The sequence below is a fragment of the Rattus norvegicus genome, chromosome 18 (assembly GCF_021556685.1).
Source record: "Rattus norvegicus strain SHRSP/BbbUtx chromosome 18, alternate assembly SHRSP_T2T, whole genome shotgun sequence".
Lineage (NCBI taxonomy): Eukaryota > Metazoa > Chordata > Mammalia > Rodentia > Muridae > Rattus > Rattus norvegicus.
This window is the reverse complement of record NC_141551.1, coordinates 69,274,671-69,300,143: the sequence shown is the minus strand read 5'-3', so window position 1 is coordinate 69,300,143 and position 25,473 is coordinate 69,274,671. Positions and strand designations below refer to the sequence as shown.

The 25,473-nt window shown below is 41.7% G+C and overlaps 1 protein-coding gene across 3 annotated transcripts in view; it reads left to right on the top strand.

The window, feature by feature from the left end:
* Smad4 (SMAD family member 4) overlaps positions 1 to 25,080 on the top strand; it is a 45,344-nt gene extending 20,264 nt beyond the window's left edge. For 2 of the 3 annotated variants that reach the window (XM_087593287.1, XM_087593286.1), the window contains 8 exons: positions 3,454 to 3,666; positions 7,382 to 7,501; positions 7,593 to 7,709; positions 8,981 to 9,031; positions 16,135 to 16,318; positions 16,984 to 17,152; positions 21,603 to 21,741; positions 22,997 to 25,080. In XM_087593287.1, the coding sequence (XP_087449413.1) occupies positions 3,454 to 3,666; positions 7,382 to 7,501; positions 7,593 to 7,709; positions 8,981 to 9,031; positions 16,135 to 16,318; positions 16,984 to 17,152; positions 21,603 to 21,741; positions 22,997 to 23,208 (1,205 nt within the window). In that variant the 3' untranslated portion in view covers positions 23,209 to 25,080. The remainder of the gene's footprint in view (positions 1 to 3,453; positions 3,667 to 7,381; positions 7,502 to 7,592; positions 7,710 to 8,980; positions 9,032 to 16,134; positions 16,319 to 16,983; positions 17,153 to 21,602; positions 21,742 to 22,996) is intronic. The other variant, NM_019275.3, reaches the window with a different exon arrangement.
* Positions 25,081 to 25,473: the final 393 nt, after the last annotated feature.

The following is a 25,473-nucleotide window of genomic DNA, read 5'->3' as shown; positions in this document are numbered from 1 at the left end:
TGACGAACTGCAGAAATGATGTTTATAATTGACATAAGTGTTTCTGTCATATTTTGTTAAGAATGTGTTTGCTCAGATATTTGTGTTTTCTTTCCTGTTACGTTTTTATCCTGAAGTGTAGCATCACTGAGATAACATCAGAGTGTAATTGTATTTGAGGTACTAAAAGAATGTCCTCCAAAAACATTGTCACCTTCTCTAAAGTACATAATGTGCTTCTGGTTGTAAGTGGGATAGTATGTCAGGTTAGGTGAAATTTTGACCTGATTGTTGGTTTTATTTGGAAATTAAGCATGAAATAAGATGTGATGGTGTGTTGGCTTGACAAGGAGTAGACGACTTGTCTTAGCTATTCTTGATGGTCAACTTGATTATATCTGGATTTACTAACATCCCAAGCCTACACTAGGCATACCTGTGAGGGGTTTTTACCTAATTGGATCATTTGAGGTAGGAAGACCTATTTTAAATGCAGACTGCTTGAAGTTGGAAGACCCACTTTAAATCTGACTGCACCTCAGGGCAGCCTATACAAAGGCACAAAGAATGTTTGTCTCTGCCTTCTTGCACACTCACTGGCAAGTTCATAGATCTTGCTGGTGAGGGGACGCAGTCCTTCACTGCTGCCAGAGCCGCCTCCTCCAGGATTCATGTATACTGAAGACTGCTGAGACACGGAGTCTCGTGCACTGAACCCATGCTGGATTCTTGGACTTTCCTTCAGGAGACAGCCATTGCTGGACTAGCTGGACTGCATTCTGTGAGCCACTCTAGTAAACCCTTTTTATCAGTTCTAGTCCTGTAGAGAACTGAGTCTTTTTTCATGGACTTAAAAAGTATAGACTGTATTTTTTAATTGGTTTTTTTAATAAGCAGCATAATTGGTCCATAAATGAAACAATATAGAAAGGTGTCTGGTGAAAGCTGGCTCCCAGTGCTCCCATCTCTGCTTGTGTGGTCACTTGGTTAGGTCCTAGTGTTTGCTTCCAGGGCGTCTTTATTTTTCATGCAGAAAATACATGCATTATTCCCTTTTTTATATATAAAAATCACAAACTGTGAACACTTCTGGGCCTTGGTGGGTTCTTTTTTTAAAGCAAGTATGTATGTGCATGTGGATGCATGCATTCCTGTGTGTGCACACACACACATGGGTGCATGCATGTGATTACTTGGCATCATTTCTCTTACTGTGAGTTTCTGGAACCGTTCTCAGGTGTCTAGCCTTGGTAGCAAATCATCTTCTGAGCCCCTAAATCTGTGTATCACCATAGTGTTTTGTGACTTGTTTTTTTTTTTCTCTAGGCTGGCAGGACTTCCAAACATACTCCTCCCTCCCTCCCTCCCTCTTTCCCTTCTTCCTCCCTCCCTCCCTCCCTCCCTCCCTCCCTCCCTCCCTCCCTCCCTCCCTCCTTCCTTCCTCCTCTCCTTCCCTTCTTTCTTTGCGCTTTTGAAATTTTTGGCAATTTATTTCTATACCTAAAAGTCAATGGAAAACCATTACTAATTCTACTAAAATAGACTCAGCATTTTAATTGAAAACCATAGTATAATTAAGTATAATTAATGTACCATATTCTAAAATACAGCTTGAACACATGCAGTATACTACTTAATTTTGGTGCAGTGGATTTGAGAACAAGCATATATTGTTACAAGTATTATGGGTGGATTACAGCTTATCACAGTCATCATTTCTTTGTCTCGAAAAATCTATTAAGTCTTTCAGAGGAGGAGACATCAAAGATTGGTCAGCAGACACTGTATTGCCAGTGCACATCTGCATAAACCGTAGCTTCTTGGCATGGCTTGAATACATTTTAGCATCATCTAGAACTGTGGTCACATATTGGAAGGCACACTTCAACATCTGATCATAGCTCTGGGCTCATAGTCTGTAAGCCCCATATCCCTCACGACTTGTGCTAGCATCTGTCCATTTTGAGCAGCCATCTTGTCAGACTCCATGATAGATGATGATCAGGCTTTTGGTCTTGATGTAAGTTCTTTCCTTAGCATGGTTTTTCCAACCCATGGAGTACCTGTGAGCAGTCTTTTCTCATGTGCCTAAAGTGTATCTTTTTTATGTTTGTCAAATCAATTAAAGGATAAGATGACTTTAATAATATGGCCGACAACCTAACACAGCTGAGAAAAGTTCCAAAGCTTACTGAACTCTCTCCTACATTTTTAACCCAATAAAACTCTCTGTAGTTCCACAGATAAGACCTACCATTTCCCTAATGTTGTGGTTCCTTTGGCTACAGCCCTCAGACTTGCAGGACAGGCAGGAGGTATGGCCCTCAGACTTGCATGATGGGCTTGGGCTATTTCCTCCTTGAATTTAATATCCTTGACTGAAGCAGGACTGTTAGAGAAATGATGAGTTCTCCTGGAGTGGACAGGATGGTGGCCTATGCTGAGGACCTTTTACTGACCTTTGATTGGCTCACCTGGCACCTCTTGAAGGTTGTTGGAACTCCGGCTTTCTGTAATGGCACTTACCGAAAGCTTTGAGATCCTCAGCCAAGTGGCATGTAAGAATGCTGAAAGAGCGGGGGATTAGGATCATATTGGGGAACATGGTCTCCTGTCACCTGACAGGCTTCCTCTTCAACCTGGAGTAGAATAAGCAGGAGTCAGTAGTCAGTGATCCATGCGGCTTTAGTGTGGGTGTTGCCAGTACTGTGGTGACGTTCCTCTGCTCATATTTACGAACACTTGGGCCACGTCAGAGACAAGTTGATTATCCTTCCTGTCTTAGTTTTGGTACTTTGGATGCAGAGCCCCTTGTCTGGAAGTTGGCTCTTAAGTTCAGCTAATTCAGTGGTCACCGTGTTAAGATGGTGCTTCTGCTTGCTGATGTCTTTCCATGTGGATTGCACTATCGCTTCAAGTGAGTCAAGCCTGTGAGAGATGGAGGAGTCATCGATGGACAGCGTCAGACTGAGTGCCTGCCTGTGTGCTTGTAGACTGACTCGGTATCTTTATGTTGGTGATCGTGAAAGAGCACTGGCGTGTGTGGTTTTAGGTGCCTTTTCTCAGGTGTGACAGCAGCACTGTCTCCAATGGCTTGAGGATGAGGTTAAACGTGGGAAATCCTCAGGGAGGCAGAATTCTTCTTCACCAGGTGAAGGCATAGACACATCCTATGTCTGATGGAGGGACTGAACTCATTTTGCTAGGCATTGGTTTTTACTTATTTAGATGATTATGTACTTCTAAGTTTGTCAGAAAACTGAAGAATATGTCTTCAAATTTCAGTGAGTCAAATTGATAAAATCTCTAATGTAGCTATAGCTGAGAAAATGCTTTTCTGCAATATGAAAAGCAATTCTGAATGTGAATTGATATTATGGTTAAGTTTTAGATACTGTCATATTACTTGGTATGTAGTTTTTTGTGTGTGTGAAAATGGAAGAATATAAAAATGTGTCTTTTCTTTTTGCATAGCTCCACCAAGTATGTTAGTGAAGGATGAATATGTTCATGACTTTGAAGGACAGCCATCCTTACCCACGGAAGGACATTCGATTCAAACCATCCAACATCCACCAAGTAATCGCGCATCCACGGAGACGTACAGCGCCCCAGCTCTGTTAGCCCCATCAGAGTCTAATGCCACCAGTACCACCAACTTCCCCAACATTCCTGTGGCTTCCACAAGTGAGTGTTGCAGTCAGATAGAGTCGTAAGTTTTCCTAACCATGGGATATGTATCTGTAGTCACTTGGAGCTGTTGTGGTCTTTCTGGTGCTGGGTATGGTATGGAGCCTGATACATGCCCGGTGAAGTCTCACTCTGGAGCCATACCACTCAGCCTGGAAGTAAACATATGTTAGGTTGGTATTTGAATTCGTTATGGAGAAAGTAGTGTTTGTAATTTGTTTAAAGTTTCTAATACTGACACACAGTCAAATATAGTGACTTTGACCGTGATCCTCAGTTGAAATCTTACACATGTTGTTTACTAATATAGTGACTTTGACTGTGATCTTCAGTTGAAATCTTACACATGTTGTTTACTATTGTATGTGTGAGCACAAAGTCCCCTGTACTTTTCAGAGAGATTTTAGAGAAATAGTTAAGTAGTTAACAAGTAATTTTAATTTAATTTTTTATTACCGTATGTGTTTACATGTGTAATTGTGTGTGTGCATGTATGTGCATGAGCAGGGATAACTTTGTGAAGTCATTTCTCTCCTTCTCCCGTTACATGGGTTCCTGGTGACTCAGGTTACCAAGCTTGTGTAGTGAGAGCCTTTACCTATTGAGCCGTCTCACTGGACCGGCAAACAGCTCTCAACCAAGATGTTTATAATGAAGATGTGCACATGAAGCCTTTTTTTTAGTCCATTATTTTATCTGATAAGGTAACTTTATAATAGTCTTCTCAATTTTCTTTTGTGACTACTTGGGAAAAAAGGCTCTTAAAACAGACTTGGTTTCAGTGGGGAGACATTCAAGTATTTTGACCAGTTTCAGTATAAAACTAAAACCCATGTCTCTGAAAAGGATTCTTGTGGTAAAAATGTTACCTTTTACACCGTGTCATAGGAGGCTTACTTTCTGTTCTGTTCTCTTTTCTTCCTTCTTTTCCTTTCTTTGTTTCTTGATCACCTCAATTAAAATTAAGACCTCGCCCACAGAGCTACACCTTCAGCCTAGGCTAAGTTTTTCTGGGAGCCCAACAAAGACAGTGTGATCTGGTTTTCTTTATGTTGTTTGCTTTACAACACCAAAGGTTGAACAACTTCCTGCTTTGCAAAATAGAGCAACTTGCTTGTTTAATTTAAAATTTTAAAAAATCTTTTTAATGTGTATGATATATATGTGTAGGTGTGAATGCTGGTGTGTGTGCTGTGGTATACATGGAAAAGTCAGGGACAGCCTCTATCGTTGGTCCTTTCTTTCTTTCCATCTTGTTTGAGTCAGGGTCTCTTGTTTGAGCTGCATCTGCTAGTCGCTGGTGAGCCAGTGACTCTTGATTTACCTCCGAGGAGGAAATACAGACGCATGCTATTCTATGTAGCCTAATGTGGATTCTGGGCATTTGAATTTAGGTCCTCGTGCATGGGAAGCAAGTGCTTTATGCACTGAGACATCTTCTTAGACCCTAATTATTATTTTTAAATTTAAATGACTTATAGAGCATGGGAATAATGTTAATTGCACTGATTGCTAAGAGTATTGTTTTAAAACCTATATTGGCAAGAGATTTTGATTGATAAGGATTGATATTTTGTTACCACCTAAGAGAATGTTATTTTATCTATGTTAGACTCAACATTGAACTTCTAATCTTGGGGAGAAGTAAGTTTGTTTCTGAACTTTTTGCCCCACCCCTTTCCCCCCCAGGCTGGATTCTAAGCTAGTGTGTCACCCATGATAGACAAGAAGTTTCCCACTGGATATACCCAGCCCTTGTCATGTTTTCACAGTTTCTCATTAGTCCATTCCTACCACGTGAAAGTAGTATAGTATTTTTTCAGTGGTCACCACCTTAGCACATTTGACGTGTGTGTGTGTGTGTGTGTGTGTGTGTGTGTGTGTGTGTGTGTAGCTCTTTGGGGGCAGGGGTTGAGAAAAGATTTCACTCCATAAGCCAGGTCAACTTCAGACTGCTGACTTGTGTGTTTCCATCTCTGAAATGCTAGCATTACATGTGTGGCCGCATATCACCTACCTAGTGTTCAGGCTTACTCATTTGGAGTGTGGCTAACAGAAGCGGTGGAGATGGGAGAGTAATGTAATGACATCCTCCTACGTGGGGATCACTTCTGGGGCCTAGCCGTGCACTTGTGTTATGGTCTCTGAAAATCAGGCTTTGTTCAGGGATTTCCAAATGACTTCTTCCTCACCTTTTGTCCCTCTCCTTCTGCAGGGAAAGTTGTGCTTGAAGGCCAGTAAAAGGTGTGAACAAAATATATCCAATTCTCTTTGTAAAGTAGATTTTTGTAATTGAAATATAAATATTGTAGATTCTAGAACTTGTGAGATTTTTTTCCCCTACATCTAAAAAGATATATTGATAGAATTAACGGAAAGAAATTAGACAAACAGGGATGGGAAGGCCTTTGCATGACTGGGCTTACACTGTGACATCGTGTCCACTGGTGACCGTGCTCACTAGAGATGGATGAGTGCAGTGGCTTTGCGGTCCTTGGTTTTAAGGAGTTATGCTATGTAGGGGGAGACAGTGTCCTTGTTTTAGTTTTTGTTATTTTGAGACAGAATCTTAGTAATTATAGCTCAGCTGGCCTTGAATTCGTCTTGCTTAGCTTTCCTGGGACTGTGGACGTGCCTCTATGCCTGGCAACTTCCTCTTTCTTGATGGTTTGGATTGCAGTGACTTTGAGTTTCTGATTGTCACTCCACAGTGTGGGTGACAAGTGATAGTGAGAACCTTTCAGTGTTTTCCACACGGGATGAATGTGACTTAATGCTTGCTTTAAGAAATACGCTTTTCGGGGTTGGGGATTTAGCTCAGTGGTAGAGCACTTGCCTAGCAAGCGCAAGGCCCTGGGTTCGGTCCCCAGCTCCGAAAAAAAGAAAAAAGAAGAAAAAGAAGAAAAAGAAAAAAAGAAATACGCTTTTCCACTTACAAAATAAAACCTTAAAATGCCAGATAATAAAACATAATGAAACTTATTTTGAACAGAATAGGAGCCAAATGAAACTTATTTTCCTGGTGTATTACAGAGGGAGCAACTAATTTAATATAAATGTGGGTGTACAGTGACATTGTTCGCATGATTCTGACTTTGTAAAAAGGATATGAAAATGTTTAAAATTGACGGATAGGCTTCTGTTGGTTGTTTTACAAATGCTGTACTGGTGTGATGTGGAACTAGTTTTATTTTTGTTACTTTTTCACTCTTGCCATCTTATTCCATCTAAAACATGTCCTCCTGTGCTTGTTGTTAAATGCCATTGTCCTGCCATCACCAGCACCAGTGCCATGACATTTAACTTTATGTTGGCAGCATTTTCTTGCCTGGGTTTTGAAGATCCTAATAGGAAAGTCCAGCGTGGTCTGCGTGAGGTGCGGGAGGGTTGGTTGAGCTGACTGACGTGCTTCTAACGCTGTCACAATAGCCTAGCCGTGCAGCTGCATTTCTCAGCATCTGAGAGTGTCTGAAGAAATAGGCTACTAATGTTAGGAAGACATGGCTTAAGAAAGGGATATTTTGAACAGCGTCTGAAGGTTTGCCTTTATAGATGCTTTTAGGTTTTACATTTGGTAGGTAATGGATGAGTTCTGCCTTTGGCCCACGTTTATAATTGTGGATCATCAGATATAATCAGACCTTCGTCTTTGTATAAAAGCATAGACCCGCATCTCCACATGTGCTGTGTTAACGTCTTCTTGTCTCTCTAGGTCAGCCGGCCAGCATTCTGGCAGGCAGCCATAGTGAAGGACTGTTGCAGATAGCTTCAGGGCCTCAGCCAGGACAGCAGCAGAATGGATTCACTGCTCAGCCAGCTACTTACCACCATAGTATGTACACGCCTTTTAAATCTTTTCAGAGTTGAGAAAAAGAGGCAGCCGTTATAAAAGCAAATTAATGCATATGGGCCTTAATTTTTAGACAGCACTACCACCTGGACTGGAAGTAGGACTGCACCATACACACCTAATTTGCCTCACCACCAAAACGGCCATCTTCAGCACCACCCGCCTATGCCGCCCCATCCTGGACATTACTGTAAGCTCTTGTTTTCATTGTACGCAGGGCCTTTTTCTTTTCTAGCTAGTACTTTGATTTCTATTTTCTTAAAAATGGTTTTGCATCGTTTATTCATCTTACAATTTAATTTTGTTAAATGATTAGTGCTTTTTCCTTTCGCAGTATTTTTGTAAGCAGTTCTTAATTGTCACACGTCTGTTTTGCACGCTGTTCATCATCTCACTGTCGCTGACGGCTCATCGACACTACATCGACCTCCATGCATTTGTTTGCTTTATGTTTTAGGTCTTGTATGTGTACCCACCCACAGTCGACGTAAGCCTTGAGTACTACGATCTCAAGGTTCCCCTCACCACAGAATCACTGCAGTAGATACAAGAGATCTTAGATGTTGGATCTGTGTAGGTGTCCTTTTCATACAGGCGTCTTGGGACAACACCCTACAGACAGTCCAGCTTCAGTAGAATAGAAACACTGTTCATTTGACTTTAAAAATCACAAGTATAGGGATGAAGTAAAAAGTGAGGAATGTAAGTCTTACATACCACTTTTCCTCTCATTTTAAGATTAATAATACAAAAATATTGGAAAGTACAAAAGGCATAAATAATAACACTAGAGGATACTTCTAGTGTTCTCTCCTTCCAGTCACATAAGTGAGTGTGTGTGATATGTATGTATGCTTATTGTTACATACCAGTTACATTACTACCTTCCCGTGTGTTCGGAGAGTGTGATTTCTAATGGCTGCCTGGACCAGTGTGTACAATTACTGGGTTTGCTCTATGATTGCTGGTCACTTGTTTAAACTTACTAAGCCTCAAGGGTTGTAATTTTATCTGCTTGAAGCAATATTGTAAAAAGTGAGTATAGTAATTCTGTGAAGTTTTTAGCACCGTGTGTTGATAAGTAAGCTTTCAATTATGATTGCTACTGTTCTATTATATAAATGCCCCTAACTTAATATAAGCATTGATTTTTAGAAAGGTTAGCAATTTAAATTACTATACATTGCATTATTAATTATACTATTGTTATATAAATAATTTATAATCTGTATTAAATATTGCATGTATAACTGGTAAATTGTTAAATAGAATTTGTCAGATAACACTAAGAGGTTAGCTGTTAATCTCACAAAATAATTCAGGAAATAAACTTTTAAATTCTTGGCATAAATGATTTAAATAAATTTTAAGGCTTATGATATTTGTATTTAAGGTTTATTAAAAGTTTTAGTACTAGAAAACTTTTAATAAATAAAATGGGGTTTTTATTATTTTTTTTAGGGCCGGTTCACAATGAGCTTGCATTCCAGCCTCCCATTTCCAATCATCCTGGTAAGTGCATTTCAATATTGATTTCCCGTATGTACATTTATTAGAATAACTGGTGTGGGAATGCCGGTGGATTATTTACAGGGTAACTAGACTCAGACAGGGTAATAATCACTGACTTAATCAGCAGTTTAAGAGCAGGTGATGGTTATAGACTATAGTTTTTAACTGTCTGAAAGAAACGTAAAAACCTTTTAAAAACAGGTATTATGTATAGAATTGCCAGGTTTTGGCATTGAATACATAAATACGCAGCAGAGGGAAACTGAGCGGCAGTAGAGTAGCTTCCGAAGTGTGGCTTAAAACCCAGGGGGAGGCCAGCGATGTGGGTCAGTAGGTGAAGGGGCTTGCTGCCAAGTCTGATGGGACTGGGTGTGACTCCCGGGGCCATGTGGTAGACACAGACTTTGAGCACAGAAAACCCTGACACCTTGAGATGTCAAAGGCACAGACAATAGGAACCGGAGTTTTTCTCATTCTTCACTCAGGAAGATACACTTACAGCTAGTTGCCTCTCTGTAGTCACAGAGTTCTGGTCCTGGATGCCCCTTAGATACCCAGTTCTAAGACTACTCAAGCCCTTTATGTAAGACCATGTGGTATCTATTCTCCTATGATTTACACATGCCTTTTAGTATATTATTTGCAAACAAAGCATCATTTTACGTAAGAGACTTGAACAACTGCAGGTTTTGGCGTCTGGCTCTACAGGACACAGGACAACTGTGTGTCTAATAAAGACTTTCAAAATATGGCTATGAGTTAAAGGATAACTTAGTGTTTCATATGTAGCTCAGTAGGGGATGGAACAGTTCTGAAGAGAGACGTAACACGAGTGGAATGCATAGTGCAGTAAGTGATGGCAGTGATTGGCTTTGTCTTCTCACAGTAGCCCCTGCTTTTAGAGAACAATATTCAGTACGTGAGGATACCTCTGTGCACCTGTGCTGGCATGGCTACCTCTTGTTCAGTAGATCACAGAAGTGGCCAATGCATCCTGAAGGGTGAAGGGACTTTGTCCACCTGGCTGCAGTTCTGCAGTTATCCTTCTAGTGAAGTCTGTAGGTCAGGGCTCGGGCTTTGCCTGATGATTGATATGGGCGGACACAGCTCACTCTGAGCACTGCCATTACTGGGTCGGGTTGGTGGTTCTGGTTGCTGTAAGAGGAGCAAGCCAGTTAGCAGGGCTCCTCCATGGGCTCTGTTTCAGTTCCTGACCTAAGCTCTGCCTTGACTTTGCTCAGGGATGGAAGGCAGCTTGAGGCTGTTGTAAGATGAAGTAACCCTTTTCCCCCAAGCTGTTTGGTCACGGTGTGTTCCCACAGCAGTAGAGATCCAGAGTCAGAGAGACGCGAAGACGTTAGGGTCAAGGCAAGAAACGTTCAACTGTGTCCTTCCCTCCCCTGTCAGTGCCACCGACGCTACCTGATGCTAGCCACACTCATGCACGGTAACCAGCGTCACATCTTCTTTCCTTATTGGACAGGTAGAATAGATATGGTCTTCTCCCCACCATGTAGCTCTGGCTGTCCTGGAAACTTACTATTTAGATCAGGCTACCTTAATTCCCAGAGATCCTCCTGTCTCTGCCTCCGGAGTACTGGATTAAAGGTGTGCACTGCCAGTGCCTTACCTACATATTCTTTAGAAGGTCAGCCACTCTGTTGTGTTTTCTTCAGTGTCTTTGCGGTGTTTGTGGTTCAGGAGTATATTCATATGCTCATACCAGATTTATAGGCTCACATTCAGATCTGAGGAATAAAAAGAGTAACTCAGTGAGTCCATTAGGTATCCATCCAGATTTTGTATTACCTCATTTTTATTTTCAGAAATTAAAGAATACTTTGGAGAGATACATTTTCCATTACAACTGTACAGTTTTTATAAAACCTGTGCTTTACAGTCCACACCCCCTTTACAAACAGTATTTAGCTGAATTTCTTATATTACAAAAACAAAAGAACCTCAAATCATGTGATTGTCTTCATTTTTTTTTTCATTAATTTATTTATTCACTTTAACATCCCAATCGCAACCCCTCCTTCTCTTCATAAGCCCCCTCTCGACTGTTCCCTCTCGTTTTCTTCAGAGAAGGGGAGTCCCCCACACCCGCTCTGGCACACCACGCTGAAGCAGGTCTGGGTGCACCGTCTCTCTCCAAGGCAGCCCAGCTAGGAGGAAGTGATCCAGAGTCAGGCTAGGGGACGCACATGAAGACCAAGCCGCACGTTTGCCACAGATGTGTAGGGGCCTAGGTTTAGCCTACACATGTTCAGTCTTTGTTGAGCCCCTACAGGCCCAGATTAATTGACTGTAGGTCTTACAGCGTCCCTAACCACTCTGGCTCCTTAGTCCTTCCCCCTAACTCTTCCCTAAGACTCCCTGAGCTCCATCTTATGTGTGACTGTGGTCTCTGCATCCTTTTTCATCCACTGCTGGATGAAGCCTCTCAGGAGACAGCTGTGCTGGGCTGTCTGCAAGCATGGCAGACAGGGGTTAGTAGTGTCAGGGGTTGGCTCTCTCCCATGGGGTGGGTCTCAAGTTGTGCCAGTCACTGGTTGGCTGTCCCTCAATCTTTATCTTTATCTCTGTATATCTTATAGGCAGGACAGATTCTGAGTCACAGGTTTTATGGGTGAATTGGTGTCCCCCTCCCTCCATTGGAAGTCCCACTTGGCCACAGGAGGTGGCCATTATCCCCAGTTACTAGGAGTCTCAACTAGGGTCACCTCCATAGATTCCTGGGAGCCCCTCAATTTTCCTTCTCCCAGTCTTCCCCTGCTGCCTCACCTCCCCGCACCTAACTCCCCCCCTCCCAGTTCCTTCCTTCATCTACCCCAATGTCTGTTTTATTTCTCTTTCTGAGTGGCATTCAAGCTTTCTCCCTTGAGCCCTCCTTGCTAGCTTCTTTGGGTCTGGATTGTAGCATGATTACCCTGTACTTTATGGCCATTGTCCACTTAGAGGTGAGTGCACACCATGTGTGTCTTTCTCGGTCTGGGCTCCCTCACTCAGGATTTGCCTGCACATGAATAGTCCCAGTTTCCTGTTTCCTGCTACTCCTTAGAAGCTACAGAAGTTTCTTTTATGTGGTTTGTCTTTGAGGCAAAATAGCAAAGATATATATGCAAAAAAGCTTAAGGGGTATTTTCTATTAGCTTTCCATTGTTTTTAAAATAAAAACAGTGCCTTCTGACTGCTGAGAATAAAGAAGCTTTTCGTGAAGTAGGCTGTCTGTCGCCCAGCAGTACCAAGCTGTCCCCTACTTAGCTTACGTGTAGCCTTGTGTCCTCAGAGACAGAGACTCCTTCTTTCACCTTCTTAGGTCTTGGGTTTCCATCGTTGCTCTGTGTTGTGACCTATGCACTTTCCTCTTCATTCTCAATTGTGTAAACGCCTGTCAGCTGTCAGCAGGCAGTGTGTGGGCCCTGAGTGAGGCTGCGGCTCTTACAGCATGGCTGCCGGCGGGGTCTGGGGTTCGGCACGCGGGATCTTGGTGGCAGGGAAGTATGAAAGGTTTCATGTATGTGTAGATATTTCAGTTGACAATGATAAAGGTTTATTTTTCTTAAATGTGGAGGCTATAAAACTTACTTTTTTCTTCTTTGAGTTGACTCTTGCCTTTAAGAAGCCTCAGCCTTCAGTAGACTGGAAATGCATTGTGATTGGAAGCCTCACTCAGCATCATGTTCACTTCCTAACAAAATTTTTGTTTTTACACTATCTACTCAGAGATCTTGTAAATGGTATTAGTTTTTATTACAGTCATAAATTTGGGTAGTTTTTAAATTGCTTCAGCCAGTATACCTACTTATTTGCTGACTACTATTGTTTATAACATAATATGATCTCTTCATTAACTATAGTTGAGAGCAGTGGCTGCTCTTCCGAAGGATCTGGGTTTGCTGCCCAGGTAGCTGCTCACAACCGTTTATAACTGCAGTTCTAGGGCCCCTGGTGCTCTCTTCTGGCCTCTTCACACATGCAATTCACAAACACATGCAGACAAACAAGATGAAAATAAATATATCTCAAAGATTTTTACTATAGAAAGTAACTTCAGAAATGTTTCAGAAACCTCTGTTTAAAAACATTGAGGTGTTTTGTATGTTCTAAACAGTCATTGAGGTGTGTTTTGTATGTCCTAAACAAGTACATTTAAGGAATTAGATTTACAGTGAATTAATTGGATTGATGTTACAAAGTATTCAAACATTTTTGAGTCACCTACTCTTTTTTCTTTTTCTTTTTTAATGCATAATCTTCCGTAGAGTCCTATGTAGTCCAGGCTGCCGTCACTCACATTCTTCCTGCATTAGCTTCCTGGGTGCTGGTGTCCCAGGCATGCCTTTGTGTGTCTTGATAATGTCGTTGGTGAGCACTTTCTCTGTTGTGTGACAGCTTTAGGTGCCTTTGTGTATTTGCTACTTCTGCTGCGGTGACAACACCTCAACAAAGAAGTTAAAAAAGATTTATTTTGGCCCACAGTTTGAGAATGTAGTTCACCATACATAGTTGAGGTGCAGTGGTACCTGATCTCTTCAGTGTTTACTGCTGCTGTTACTTCTGTGTGACTTAAGCTCACATTTTTGTTGTTCTTGGCCAACTGTGTGTGTTTTTCATGTTTTATTGCCCATTGTGGGTTTTGTTTTGTTTTGTTTTCTCTTTCACTGTGAATCTGATAAGAGCTGTGAGCAGTAACTATGACACAGACTGAATATTCTGCTAAGACTTATTTCATCCACCAAGCACATGAACCCATTTCTTTTAAGTTTGTCCTCACTAAAGTTTATAGAACACAGGCAGGCTTCAGCCAGAGTCTAGCCAGGCTATAATGAGAATGGCTTTAACCAGTTTCAGATACAGTGCCTGGGCTTAACTGTCTTTATTTCTCTTGGCATTCTACTTTCAAACTTAAACCAGAATGACCCCTTAAGCTCCGTGTCCAGCATTCTAGGGTTTTTCCAGATCAAAGTTCCAAACTTCCACATTCTTCTTTGTTCCCGAGGCTTAAGAACCCCGTGGTCAAGCGGATCACAGCAATGGCCCCACTTTTCAGTACTGTGCTTCTGTTGTGCTTGTTTGAGGAAATGTGTGACATAAGAAAGGAAGGTTTAATTCCAGCTCGGGTGCAGTTTGTCATAGTTAGGGTGTTATTGTGGCAAGAGGGTTAGGAGTTGAGCACATTACATCTGTAGTCAGGAAGCAGTACCTGTGCCCTGCTCCCCTCCTGTTTCAGTCCAGAGTGGTAGCCTCTCTAGACTAGTGCCATTCACATTATAGTGGGTCTCTCTACCTTAGTTATTGACCCAGTATAGAGACTATCACAGACATTCTCAAAGCTTTGTCTTTTAGGTGACTGTAGATCCTGTTGACAGTATTAACCAGCATCCTATAAAGTGTTTTGTTTAGGTTTTTTGTTTGTTTATTTTTAATTAAAATTTTCCATTTTTTCTTTTCTTTTTTTTTTTTTTCTTTTCTTTTTTCCTACATAGCCCTGTTTTTCTTGGAACTCACTGTGTAGACCAGGCTGGCCTTGAGCTAACAGAGATTCACCTGCCTCTGCCTCCGCCTTCGCCTCCGCGCTGGCATTAAAGGTGTACATCTACCACTCTCGGCTCAATTACATTTTTCTCTTGGGAAATTCATTCATTAGTATTATATTTATATTATTTCCTTTTAAGTTTTAAGTGTCATTACTTCCTTGGGAGGGACTTTTTTGTCATGTTAAGTAATGTTTTAGATTGTTGAAAGTTTTGATTCAGATTATTATGTACTATAACATACCATGATACAGAGGAGTCTGCAGACAGAACTGTTACTCCTTTTCTAGTCTCTCATAAATTCCTCTTCTGGGGCCAGTGCAGAGCTTTTTACTCAGGTCCCAACTTTTCGGGTAGATTGTCCCTCAACTTTGTAAGCTGGTGACCTCCAGCCATCTTCTGTTCTGTGACACTCCTCTACCACCCTATCTACACCCCCGTCTGTCCTCCTCCTCCACTGCCTACCCTTCCCCTCTCCTTCCTCTCCCTCCTCCCTCTTCCCCTCCGATTCTCTCTGCAATGTTACTCATGATGTGCATTTCACATTCACTTGTTCATTTGACCTGAACCTGCTTGAGGTAGATCTGTGAGGGACTGGAAACTCTTTCATTTGCTGTTTTCCGTGTATCACCAAAAGATTCTCCTGATAGGTGGTAAATAAATATAAAAGGAAAACAAAAAATTACATGTATGAGTTTCCTTTAATAACACAAACAGAATCAGAAGTAAATAACTACATTTGTAACCCAAACCAAGTGTTGTCTCTTCCCCCACGCCACCTGACAGTCATCACATGACAAGCTAAGTGTGTGCTCAGAGCTGAAGTTGTACTGCTTCACTGAAGCAGTTGCTAGAAATACACCGTGCATACATGGGGTGTGTACGTGGGGCGAATGACCTTTGATTTTTGAGAGACAGTAATCTCCCTGTAAAATAACTACATAATTTTAAGTATAAGCAGGAATATGTTGATTTAGGGACTTTTCTAATTAGGGCCTTTGTTATGTAAAAACATAACAAAGACTATGTATTAGGGCTGGTGTAGTTTTTAAAATTGAAAATTCAGACCACAGAACAGATGTGCAATAGAATGAACTATCATAATAACAGTTTATTTTAGAGTCTGATTGACTTAGTTATGTAGTTTCTCAGGACACGGTTTCACTGTGTAGCCCTGCCTGTCCTGGAGCCCTTCTTTGTAGAGCAGGCCTATCTCACAGAAATCTGCCTGCCCCTGGCCCCTGGCCCCTGGCCCCTGGCCCCTGGCCCCTGGCCCCTGCCTCCCAAGTGCTGGCATGCGCCACTGCCACCCAGCTGGAGTCTGATTTCTGATGTTGTTAAGTTCTCAGGTGACTTGGTCCTTAGAGTGTCAGGGTATAAGTACTGTGAGTATAATGTGGAAATCACTGTTCTTTAAGTGTACTACGTTCTTTTAGTAGACTTCTTTCATTTCCTTACCCCATTACCCCTTCATCTTGGTTTAGTTTTGTTTGGTGTAGTCAGCGCCTCCCTCCCTAATACCTGTCACAGGGGTGCATGTTCCTTTTCCTTTGTCTTCTGCAGCTCCTGAATATTGGTGTTCCATTGCTTACTTTGAAATGGATGTTCAGGTAGGAGAGACATTTAAAGTCCCTTCAAGCTGTCCTATTGTAACTGTGGATGGATACGTGGATCCTTCTGGAGGAGATCGCTTTTGCTTGGGTCAACTCTCCAATGTCCACAGGACAGAAGCTATTGAGAGAGCAAGGTATGGTAAAAATTGAATAGTACATTAACTTTTATTCAAGACTATTGTTTTTCTATGAATAGGAGTCTTAAATATAGAGTTAAGGTCGTTTTCAATACTTAGAACTTGTGAGCTTCCATTTTAATTGTAGGTACTTGCTAAATATAGAGGTAAAAAAAAAGCAAGCTTTCTTTGCTTCATAACTATGCTTTCTGTCTCTGCTATCCCATTCGACAGCTGGTAATCATAAATGGCTTTTGAATACTTGAAGCATTGCTCATGTGAGTGAATAGCTGAATTTACATAGATCTTAAATGGCTTCGTGATAGAAGTGATATAGGGCTGGAGAGAGGGTCAGTCATTAAAAACATGCTACTGTCTGAGTAGAGTTCAGTTCTCAGCACCACAACTGCCTGTAACTGGAGCTCCAAAGGGTCTGATGCCAACCTCTGACCTTCATGGTGCCCTCTCCCAAAACACACAGAATCTTAAAACTATAGAATTTACATCACTGTGTTATTTTGGTTAAATGAACTTTGTATGAGAACTATTATATAGTAAGTACTGTGTAAGAGTTGTTAACAATGGCTGTCTTTGAGGTGTTGTCTTACAGTCTTTGTTCTGGCTGTGCCCTGAGCTGAGACAGGCTGTAACGAGGTGAATGTGGCTCTGTCTTTCCTCCTGAGGTTGCACATAGGCAAAGGAGTGCAGTTGGAGTGTAAAGGTGAAGGGGACGTGTGGGTCAGGTGCCTCAGTGACCACGCCGTCTTCGTGCAGAGTTACTACCTGGACCGTGAAGCTGGCCGAGCACCTGGTGACGCCGTCCACAAGATCTACCCGAGTGCGTATATAAAGGTCAGTCCTCTTTACGTGTAAATATTTTAGGCTTACAAACCTCTGTTGCTTGAAGTCTGGAAACAGAGGTGAGGAAGTAGAAGGCTGTGTGAGTTTGACCTGTTTTGTCCAGAGGAGGAGAGACTGCTGTAGTGGGCACAGTCACTGGACGGCAGGAGAAGGCCCCTGAGTTCACGGCATCTGGGCTTGTGAGTCTCAGGCCAGCCTCGGCTGCCTCCGTCTTAACAAGCGGCAGCTCCACCACAGCAGCGTGCGCTCCTGCTCGGGTTCTATGCTGAACTGGGAGCAGCTGGCTCGTTTTGTGGTCCTAGGGTTTCAGATTTTCGAAGTCATTTAGAGTTAATACATAAATTCTTGAAAACATTGACTAAAAATCTCCAAACCTATATTCTAGAACACGAAATTGGTGAAAAATTAACATTTCATTTCGGCCAGTGTCTAAGAGTTTATGGAGGACTGCTGTAAAGTTGTGTCAAGGGATGGAGTGTCTCATCCCTTCGTAAAACTGCAAATTACGATGCTGAGAAACAGATTCCTTTTTATTTTTACATATTAAGCACGGTTCAATTTTATTTTTAACACTTGTTCTTTTGGGAAGAAAAATATAGGTGCAGTGAGTTAATTGTATTTTATTTGAGATTTTTCATCCTGAGCTCCTTTCTTACCAGCAGTCATACATGGTGGGACTGAGTGCCTTAACACTTCTTTAGGAAGGGCTTCAGCTACAGAGAATGTAGCACTGTAGATACAGAGCGTGTGCACAGAAGGGGAGAGGCTTCCGGTAGCTAACCGGCTCCAGCCTTTCGGTTACAGTTGTGAAGGATGCCTGTGGCTTCCTTAGCAGGTTTTGGAGTGTTTCATTCCATATCTCTGCCTGGTTTTGAATTCTTGAGGACATATATGATCCACCGTCCGGCTTCTGTTGTGAAACTTGGAAGCATACTGAGTGTGGAGGAAGTGACCACGTGGGCCTGTGTCCTTATGGACGTGACAGCTGATCTGACCAGTCCCTGTTGTTTCTGTCGTGTTCCTTTCGTGTGTTAATTTTCCTGAGGAGCAGTTCCACAGCAGTGATCATTGCCTGGTTTGTTTATAGGACACTCCAGGAGAAAGGGTTTGCAGTTTATAACTTTTCTACAGGAATTTTTAGGTTTTGTCATCTGTGTTACTGTGAGGCAGTTTCTCTGCAGCCCAGGCCTTACACTTGTGAAGTAGCTAAGGTTGACCTTGAACTGCCGACCCTCTTCCCTCCCCCCAGAGTCTGATTACATGAGACCCTCCACCCAGTTTACGGGATGCTAGAGTCACTCCAGACCTGTGTTTAGTCCAGGGCTGGCCGTGGGTTTATGACCTGTGCTTCACCTCGGTTGGTGGGCAGTTTTGCTTGCCACGGGAACCCAATTTTCAGAACCCAATTTTCTAAATAGGAGGTAGGAAGACTTTGTCCTTTGGGGAACTAATTTCCACCTCCAGATATGCACAAAATTGAATTCTCTTGAGTTTCTCTGATACAGGCTGTATTTGTACCCTAGGGGCATATCTGACCTGACCAACTATTTTGCTAGTATTTGATTCATTGACAGATGCCTAGTTGTAGCCCTGAAAACTAGACTGTTGTCCCTTTCCATAGTACAAAAGCTGGATTTCTGTCTTTACCCTCTTACTGCCTTGGAAGTGCTAATGACTCCAATCTCAGTTGGCTACTGTAAGTAAGGCTGTTTCTCAGTCTCTCTGTCTCGCTTTCTCGATCTCTCACTCGCTCTCTCTCGTATTATCAGTTTAGTGTGGTGGGGTTGTTTGTTTCTTTGGCTAGTTACTTTTTGGCTGAATCATTCATTGAACATTTGGTAATCACAGATTTTTGCAGTAAATGTAGGACAGTATTTGGCATTGAGACCATATCCTATTTTGTCCTACTTCTGTCTAAGATTTAAAGTCATTTATTTATTTTGTAGTTCTTGCTATTCCAGAATTTATCTGGCGGACTTGAAACTACAGAGATCCTCCTGTCTCTCGCCTCCTGAGTACTGGGATTAAACGTATATGCCACCATGCCCAGCTCCTCACTTACTTGTGAGACATCTTACTGGATAGCTGTGTGTACAGAGCAGGCTAGCTCTGAACTTAAAGATCTGCCTACTTGTGCTACCGTTAGACTGCTACTGCTAGACTGTTTTACAAAAACCATATATTCTCATTAGTGTGTGATGGTTCCATTTTATCTGTTTTTCATCCATCCTATTGCAGTTTTTATTAGCATTTCTTGAATATTGAATCTGCTTTGTTTTTGAACGTACACATGTTGGGGGAAAGAAGAAGATTCTTTTAAAACAAGCATATGTTTATGTAGAGGGAGCTTTAAAAGTGTTAGGAACCCATTAAGTTTAATTTATTCCCAGCATCTGCATTTTGAGTTTTTTTTTAATTACATTTCTTTATTTTTCTACGTATGAATGCATACCTCGTGTATCCCTAGTACTTGCAGAGGTCAGAAATGACTGGCGGTCTCTTGGAGGTGGGATCATAGATGGCTATAGCCATCATGTCCAGGCCTCAAACTTGGGTCCTCTGTAAGAACAACAAGTGCTCTTACCACTGCACCATTTTCTCAGTCCCGTATTTCGATCTCTTCCTTTAGTTAGTTCAGTAACTTAGTAAATCCTGTATGCAGTCTTAATACAGATGCACGCACTACACCACTGTGTGTTTCTTCTCTAGGCTTTTTCCTGATGATAGTTTAAGCTGATGCAGAATTATAATTGAGGCTTATAAAAGTAATGCAAAATTTGGCTCTTGATTGAAAAAAAAGTACACTGAAATATTATACTCACTTGTTATGTAATGAGTTTGTAATAAACTTACTTGAGAGTAACTGCAGAAAGCATGATCATAAGTAGTTGTAGTTAAGTTGTTCCTTGGCTTAGGAAGGGTGGGTCAGAAATACTGTTTTGTAACTTACATGATTCTGAAAGGAAGATGGCTGTGTTTCAGTGGTTGCACTTTCCCAGTCAGGAGAGCTGACCCTTCTCTGCTCTTAGCATTGTTAGCCACATGAATCATGTAGAAGAAAGGCTTCTCGCAGTGTCTGGCCACTGTTTTTATTCATCTTCACATTGACATCATCAGTTCTCATTTCTGTGGTTTCTTGTAATACATGCCACTGGTGTACTGTTCGTCCAGCTGGATAGGTGGTCATTTACAACACAACTGTACTGTGCCCAAATGTGAGGATTATTTGGTTGACTTCATGATCTGTGGTGGGTAGGAAGGAATGCTGAACATTTTTTTTTTAGCCTTTGTTTAAATAGCAATGTTACATATGGACTAGGGTGGTACATAGTCTAGTACTTGGGAGGCAGAGGCAGGAACATCTCTGTGGGCTCCAGGCCAATCAGGACAACATAGTGAGACCTCTCTATCCCCAAGCCCCAAAGAAGAATTTTACATGTATTATACTTGATTAGTGATGGGTTTTTAAAAAGCGATTGCATGTAGGCAATGTAAAACAACAAAATATGAATTTCATATAAGCTATTAGAATTAAACCCAGATGATGATAATTTTAGATAAAACATCAAAGGCTTGATTTATAAAAACAGTTTGTAATTTGGATTTCATTAAAACTAACTTCTAGGGTAAAGATTAGAGAAATGGCTCAGTTGGCAAAGTACTTTCTCCACAAGCTTTAGGGTCTCAGTTTAAAGTACTTTTCAGTCTTCCAGAGGGCCCAAGATGGGTTCTGAGCCTACATGAGGTATCTCACAGCTATCTGTATACACGTCGCACATAAACACACGTGCGCGTGTGTGCGCGCACACACACACACACACACACACACCAGTAAATGTTTTAAATATAATAACTAGATATTTTCTTATATAGTGTCAGTGCAGTTTGCTAAACTTTTTCACTTTCAAGCATTGTCAAAGATACTGGCCAGATATCAAAGCCGTCCCTTGTAGCTTAAAAGACAATTTAGTAGTTTGATTCTGAAAAGATCAATTTCTTACTTGTTCTTTTGACACAGATAGGTAGCTCTTTACAAAGCAAGGGACAGCTGACTCACATGGATCTGTTCCAAACACTGAAATGCACCTCTTGCTGATATCCAAACTATAAAATTTTAAAAACTTATTTTGAAAAATTATGTGTGTCTGGGTGCTTTGTCTTCATGTATGTCTGTGCCCCAAGTGAGTGTCTGGAGCCCTTGGAAGCTAGAAGAGGGCATCAGATCCCCTAGGACTGCATGTACATAGTCACACACTGTCGTGTGGCTGCTGAGACTCAAGCCTAGGTACTTTGGAAAGGCCCTGAAATTTGAAAACTTGTAGTTCGCTCTTACGAGATGCAAATGGAACTCTGGTTGTTGTACAGCGCTTGTTGGCTTTTGATGAAATGGAGTCTTTGGTAGTGTGCTCATATATTAAACGTACACTTTTGCTTTTAAAAGGTCTTTGATTTGCGGCAGTGTCACCGGCAGATGCAGCAGCAGGCGGCCACCGCGCAAGCCGCAGCTGCTGCCCAGGCGGCAGCTGTGGCAGGAAACATCCCTGGTCCTGGGTCCGTAGGTGGAATAGCCCCGGCCATCAGTACGTGTGCCTTTGGTTTTCTCTGTTCAAAGTGCAACGGTGACTTTGACTCTCACTCACTCAGTTGGTTGTTTCAAGCAATAATAGAAATTAATTTTTTACTGGGTTATAACATTTGATCTGTAAACATCTTCTATGTCAGTTCCCCTTTGTCTGGGGTAGGAGCCTATTTGTATCAGGGCCTAAGGGGGTACCAGTCTCCTATTACGCTTCGGGCTGGTGGGAACAGCTACTGAAGGTTCGAAACTGTACACCTCCATTTAGAAACAGAGAGAGTAAAGTGAGGGTGGCAGTTTATAACTTGTAGACTTAATTTTAGGGTAAAACTGAACTGTGCCAGGTTTCACACTGATGGGGAATTTTTTACTGCAGAGTTAAACTCCTGACTATAGACTTTTATGATGGAAACACGTGGCACTCATCTTCCATGTCTGAAGGCATAACTAGTGATTCATTCAACCCCTGTTCTTAACTTCTGCAGTGTGGTAAGCAATCACACTGCCTCAGAAAACTGCAGTGACGGACGCTGCAGGCTTCTCCACAGCACGTGCAAGCCCTTCCCGTTAGTGTCATGGTAATAGTGATAAATGTGGACTGACTGTATGACTGTGTTCTGACTAGGAAGTGAGATACAGAGTCTGCTGGGACATACGTTCAAGAGTTCACAATTTAGACATACACAAGACATCACTAATTAAATAAGATTGGGGATCTAAACCATTTGCTAGTTTTAATGTTGTAGACATGATCTGTTTTCTTAAGAATTCAGACTAGTATTCAATTCCTTAATTTTATTCATGCTTCTCCCTCCTATATTTGAAAACAAGAGACAGCACAAGTCAACGGAGAGTCTAAGGGAGGCCAAGAACATGGCCCTCTGACTATTAGTTCTGTCCTGATCTAATATGGCAGTGCAGGTTCTGCAGTTCTTAGAACTGTGGACGTGCCCTGACTTTCAGATCAGTTGATTTTCACTCCTGTCCTCTACTTCTGAAGAGGAGAGTGGGGAATTATTGGTGGCACGTAGAAATCTACTTACTCTCTGGCAGTTAAAACACATATGTGGAATATAAACTATCTTAACTGAATGCTTACTCGCCAGTGATAAGGTTTAGATCTGTGCTTACTGTTGACACTTTGATAGAGAAGTTGTATGCTGAGAGGAAAATAAGTACAGAAGGCAGACTGGGGAGGGTGGGAAGAGAGGACCCTGCTCCCTGACTCCCTCCCCACTTCTGCCCCCCCCCCCCGTTAGGTCTGTCTGCTGCTGCTGGCATTGGTGTAGACGACCTCCGGCGCTTGTGCATACTCAGGATGAGCTTCGTGAAGGGCTGGGGCCCAGACTACCCGAGACAGAGCATCAAAGAAACCCCGTGCTGGATTGAGATTCACCTCCACCGAGCTCTGCAGCTCCTGGATGAAGTCCTGCACACCATGCCCATTGCGGACCCACAGCCTTTAGACTGAGATCTCACACCATGGATGCCCTAACCATTTCCAGGATGGTGGACTATGAAATATACTCGTGTTTATAATCTGAAGATTTATTGCATTTTTGTTCTGCTCTGTCTTTTCATAAAGGGTTGAAAGATGTGTTTGCTGCCTTGCTCTTAGCAGACAGAAACTGAATTAAAACTGTTTTTCTATTTTAGAACTTTCAGGCATGGCTCAGAGCTCGAAGATCAGGAAGATCCAATTTTTACTAAGTCTTCACTGGTTGTTATGTATGAAGGAGTCATTCCAGTGCTGGGAACTCAGCCCTCTAAGTATGCGAGAGAGAGCTCCTTACATGCAGGACACTGATGTGTTGTCTGCAGAATAAATTCACTGTTGCTGACTTTAAGGCTGAGAAGTTCTCAAAGTTAAGTCACCTGTTACTTAGTGGGCAAAGTCATTGCTGAACGAGCTGCACGCAAGTGGCAGTCCAGTCTTCCAAAAGCAGCTTCACTCCCTTAAAGCCTTTTGTCAGTCTTTATTCAGAATGGTGTTTGCAAGTTAAACAGTGAAGGTGAATTAAATTCATAGTGTCTTGCAGACTTTAGGGTTTTTCCCCAAGACAAAACACTAATCTGTGTGCATATTGACAATTCCTTACAATTACCAGTCAAAGAAATGCCATTTAAAATTACAGTTTTATCCCTAATGGATGGCCATCCCCGAGAGATACACTGTGCCCTGTTAAACAGTACATGAATTCTTCTATATTTCTAGGTGCAAGGTTGCTTATAAAAAACAAAGCCTAGGGGAGGAATTTTTTTTCCCTTAATTCATAGGGAGAAGGTTTTGTATTTATAAAAACACTAAAAGCAGAGTTGCTCTGCCTGATGCTTCACTGTTCTGCAAGGTGGCAGTGCTTCAACTGAAATAATGACTATTTTGGAAACTGCTAAATTCTATGTTAAAGACTGTGCAGAATAACGGAAACCGTGCAGTTGGTAACAGGTAGTTTGGATATTTTTGTACTTGATTTGATGTGTGACTTTTTTTCATATACTGTTTAAATCATGTATGTTTTGACATTGTTTAAAATTCAGTTTTTGTATCTTGGGGCAAGACTGCAAACTTTTTTATACCTTTTGGTTATCCTAAGCCCTTCGTTTGCCATCATTGATCCCTTGGTGGTGACTTTGTAGACGTTGAAGTAGAAGCGTGGGACGCATTGACTGTACCACAGACATGTATACTTTTTACCTAGTTACTAGAGTGAATAAAACTGAGTCCATATACGAAGTTGAATTCTAGGTTTGGTTTTTAAAATGCTTTCCTTTTGCACTTTTGAATCCAATCTCAGTGGCAAGACACCTTCTACTAACTGACAGGCAACAGCCAGTTGTATTGGGCAGCTCTGGTTTTCCTTCACACTCTACCAGGACTTTCCCATGTACATTATGGATCATGTGTAGAGTTGGTTATTTTTTGAGTTTTTATTTTCTGTAGCGAAAAAAATAGGCTACAGTAAAATAGTGTGAATAAAACCAAGATCATCATTGAGATGTTTTTACTCTTTGAGAGTTTTCTGTGAATTTTAACTTACAATAGGCATTTGAGCTCTGGAAACACTTGTGCATAGCCGTTCTCTTTGTGCCAACAGAAATGAACACATCCTGCAGCCTGCCTAAGCCAGAAGGTTCCGGAGGCTCCTAGAAACCAGAGTGCTGCTGCGACTGGTGTACATCTCAGTCCAACGTACACATCTTGTTTTGTAAGAAGCTTCTTCACCAGTTTCTACTCTTATGTACTTACAAATACTTCTGTTACAGACCTAATTATCTGTATAAGTTTGATTTTTTTTTAAAAAATGTTGTATTGACAGAATTATAAAAAGATACCTTCTCTAGAGATGTTTGCCTTTAGATCCGTCTCATTATGAATGGGGACTAGGAGTGAGAAAAATAAGTTTTAGTGTAGCAGATTTTTAAAGGCCCAGGCTATCCGACCATGCAGTGCTGTAACTTGATGCTTCCTTTTGTACTTTATGGAAAGTTTGGAAACTGTCCCATATTTAATCATTTTCATAAAGTATGTGGGAAATATTTGCTAAGAGGGATCTCTTCAGAGCCAAGCCCTTGTCTTGGTTTTCTTACTAAGAGCCATAGAAATTATTTCTAGTTATTGACGATGTTTGTAATTTGCCTGTCCTGTGCTTCTAAGGAGCCCAGAATCCCTGACAGCTCAGTTAATCTGTTTCTGTTCCTTATACATCACTATCTTTGAATAAGACGTTAAACAACT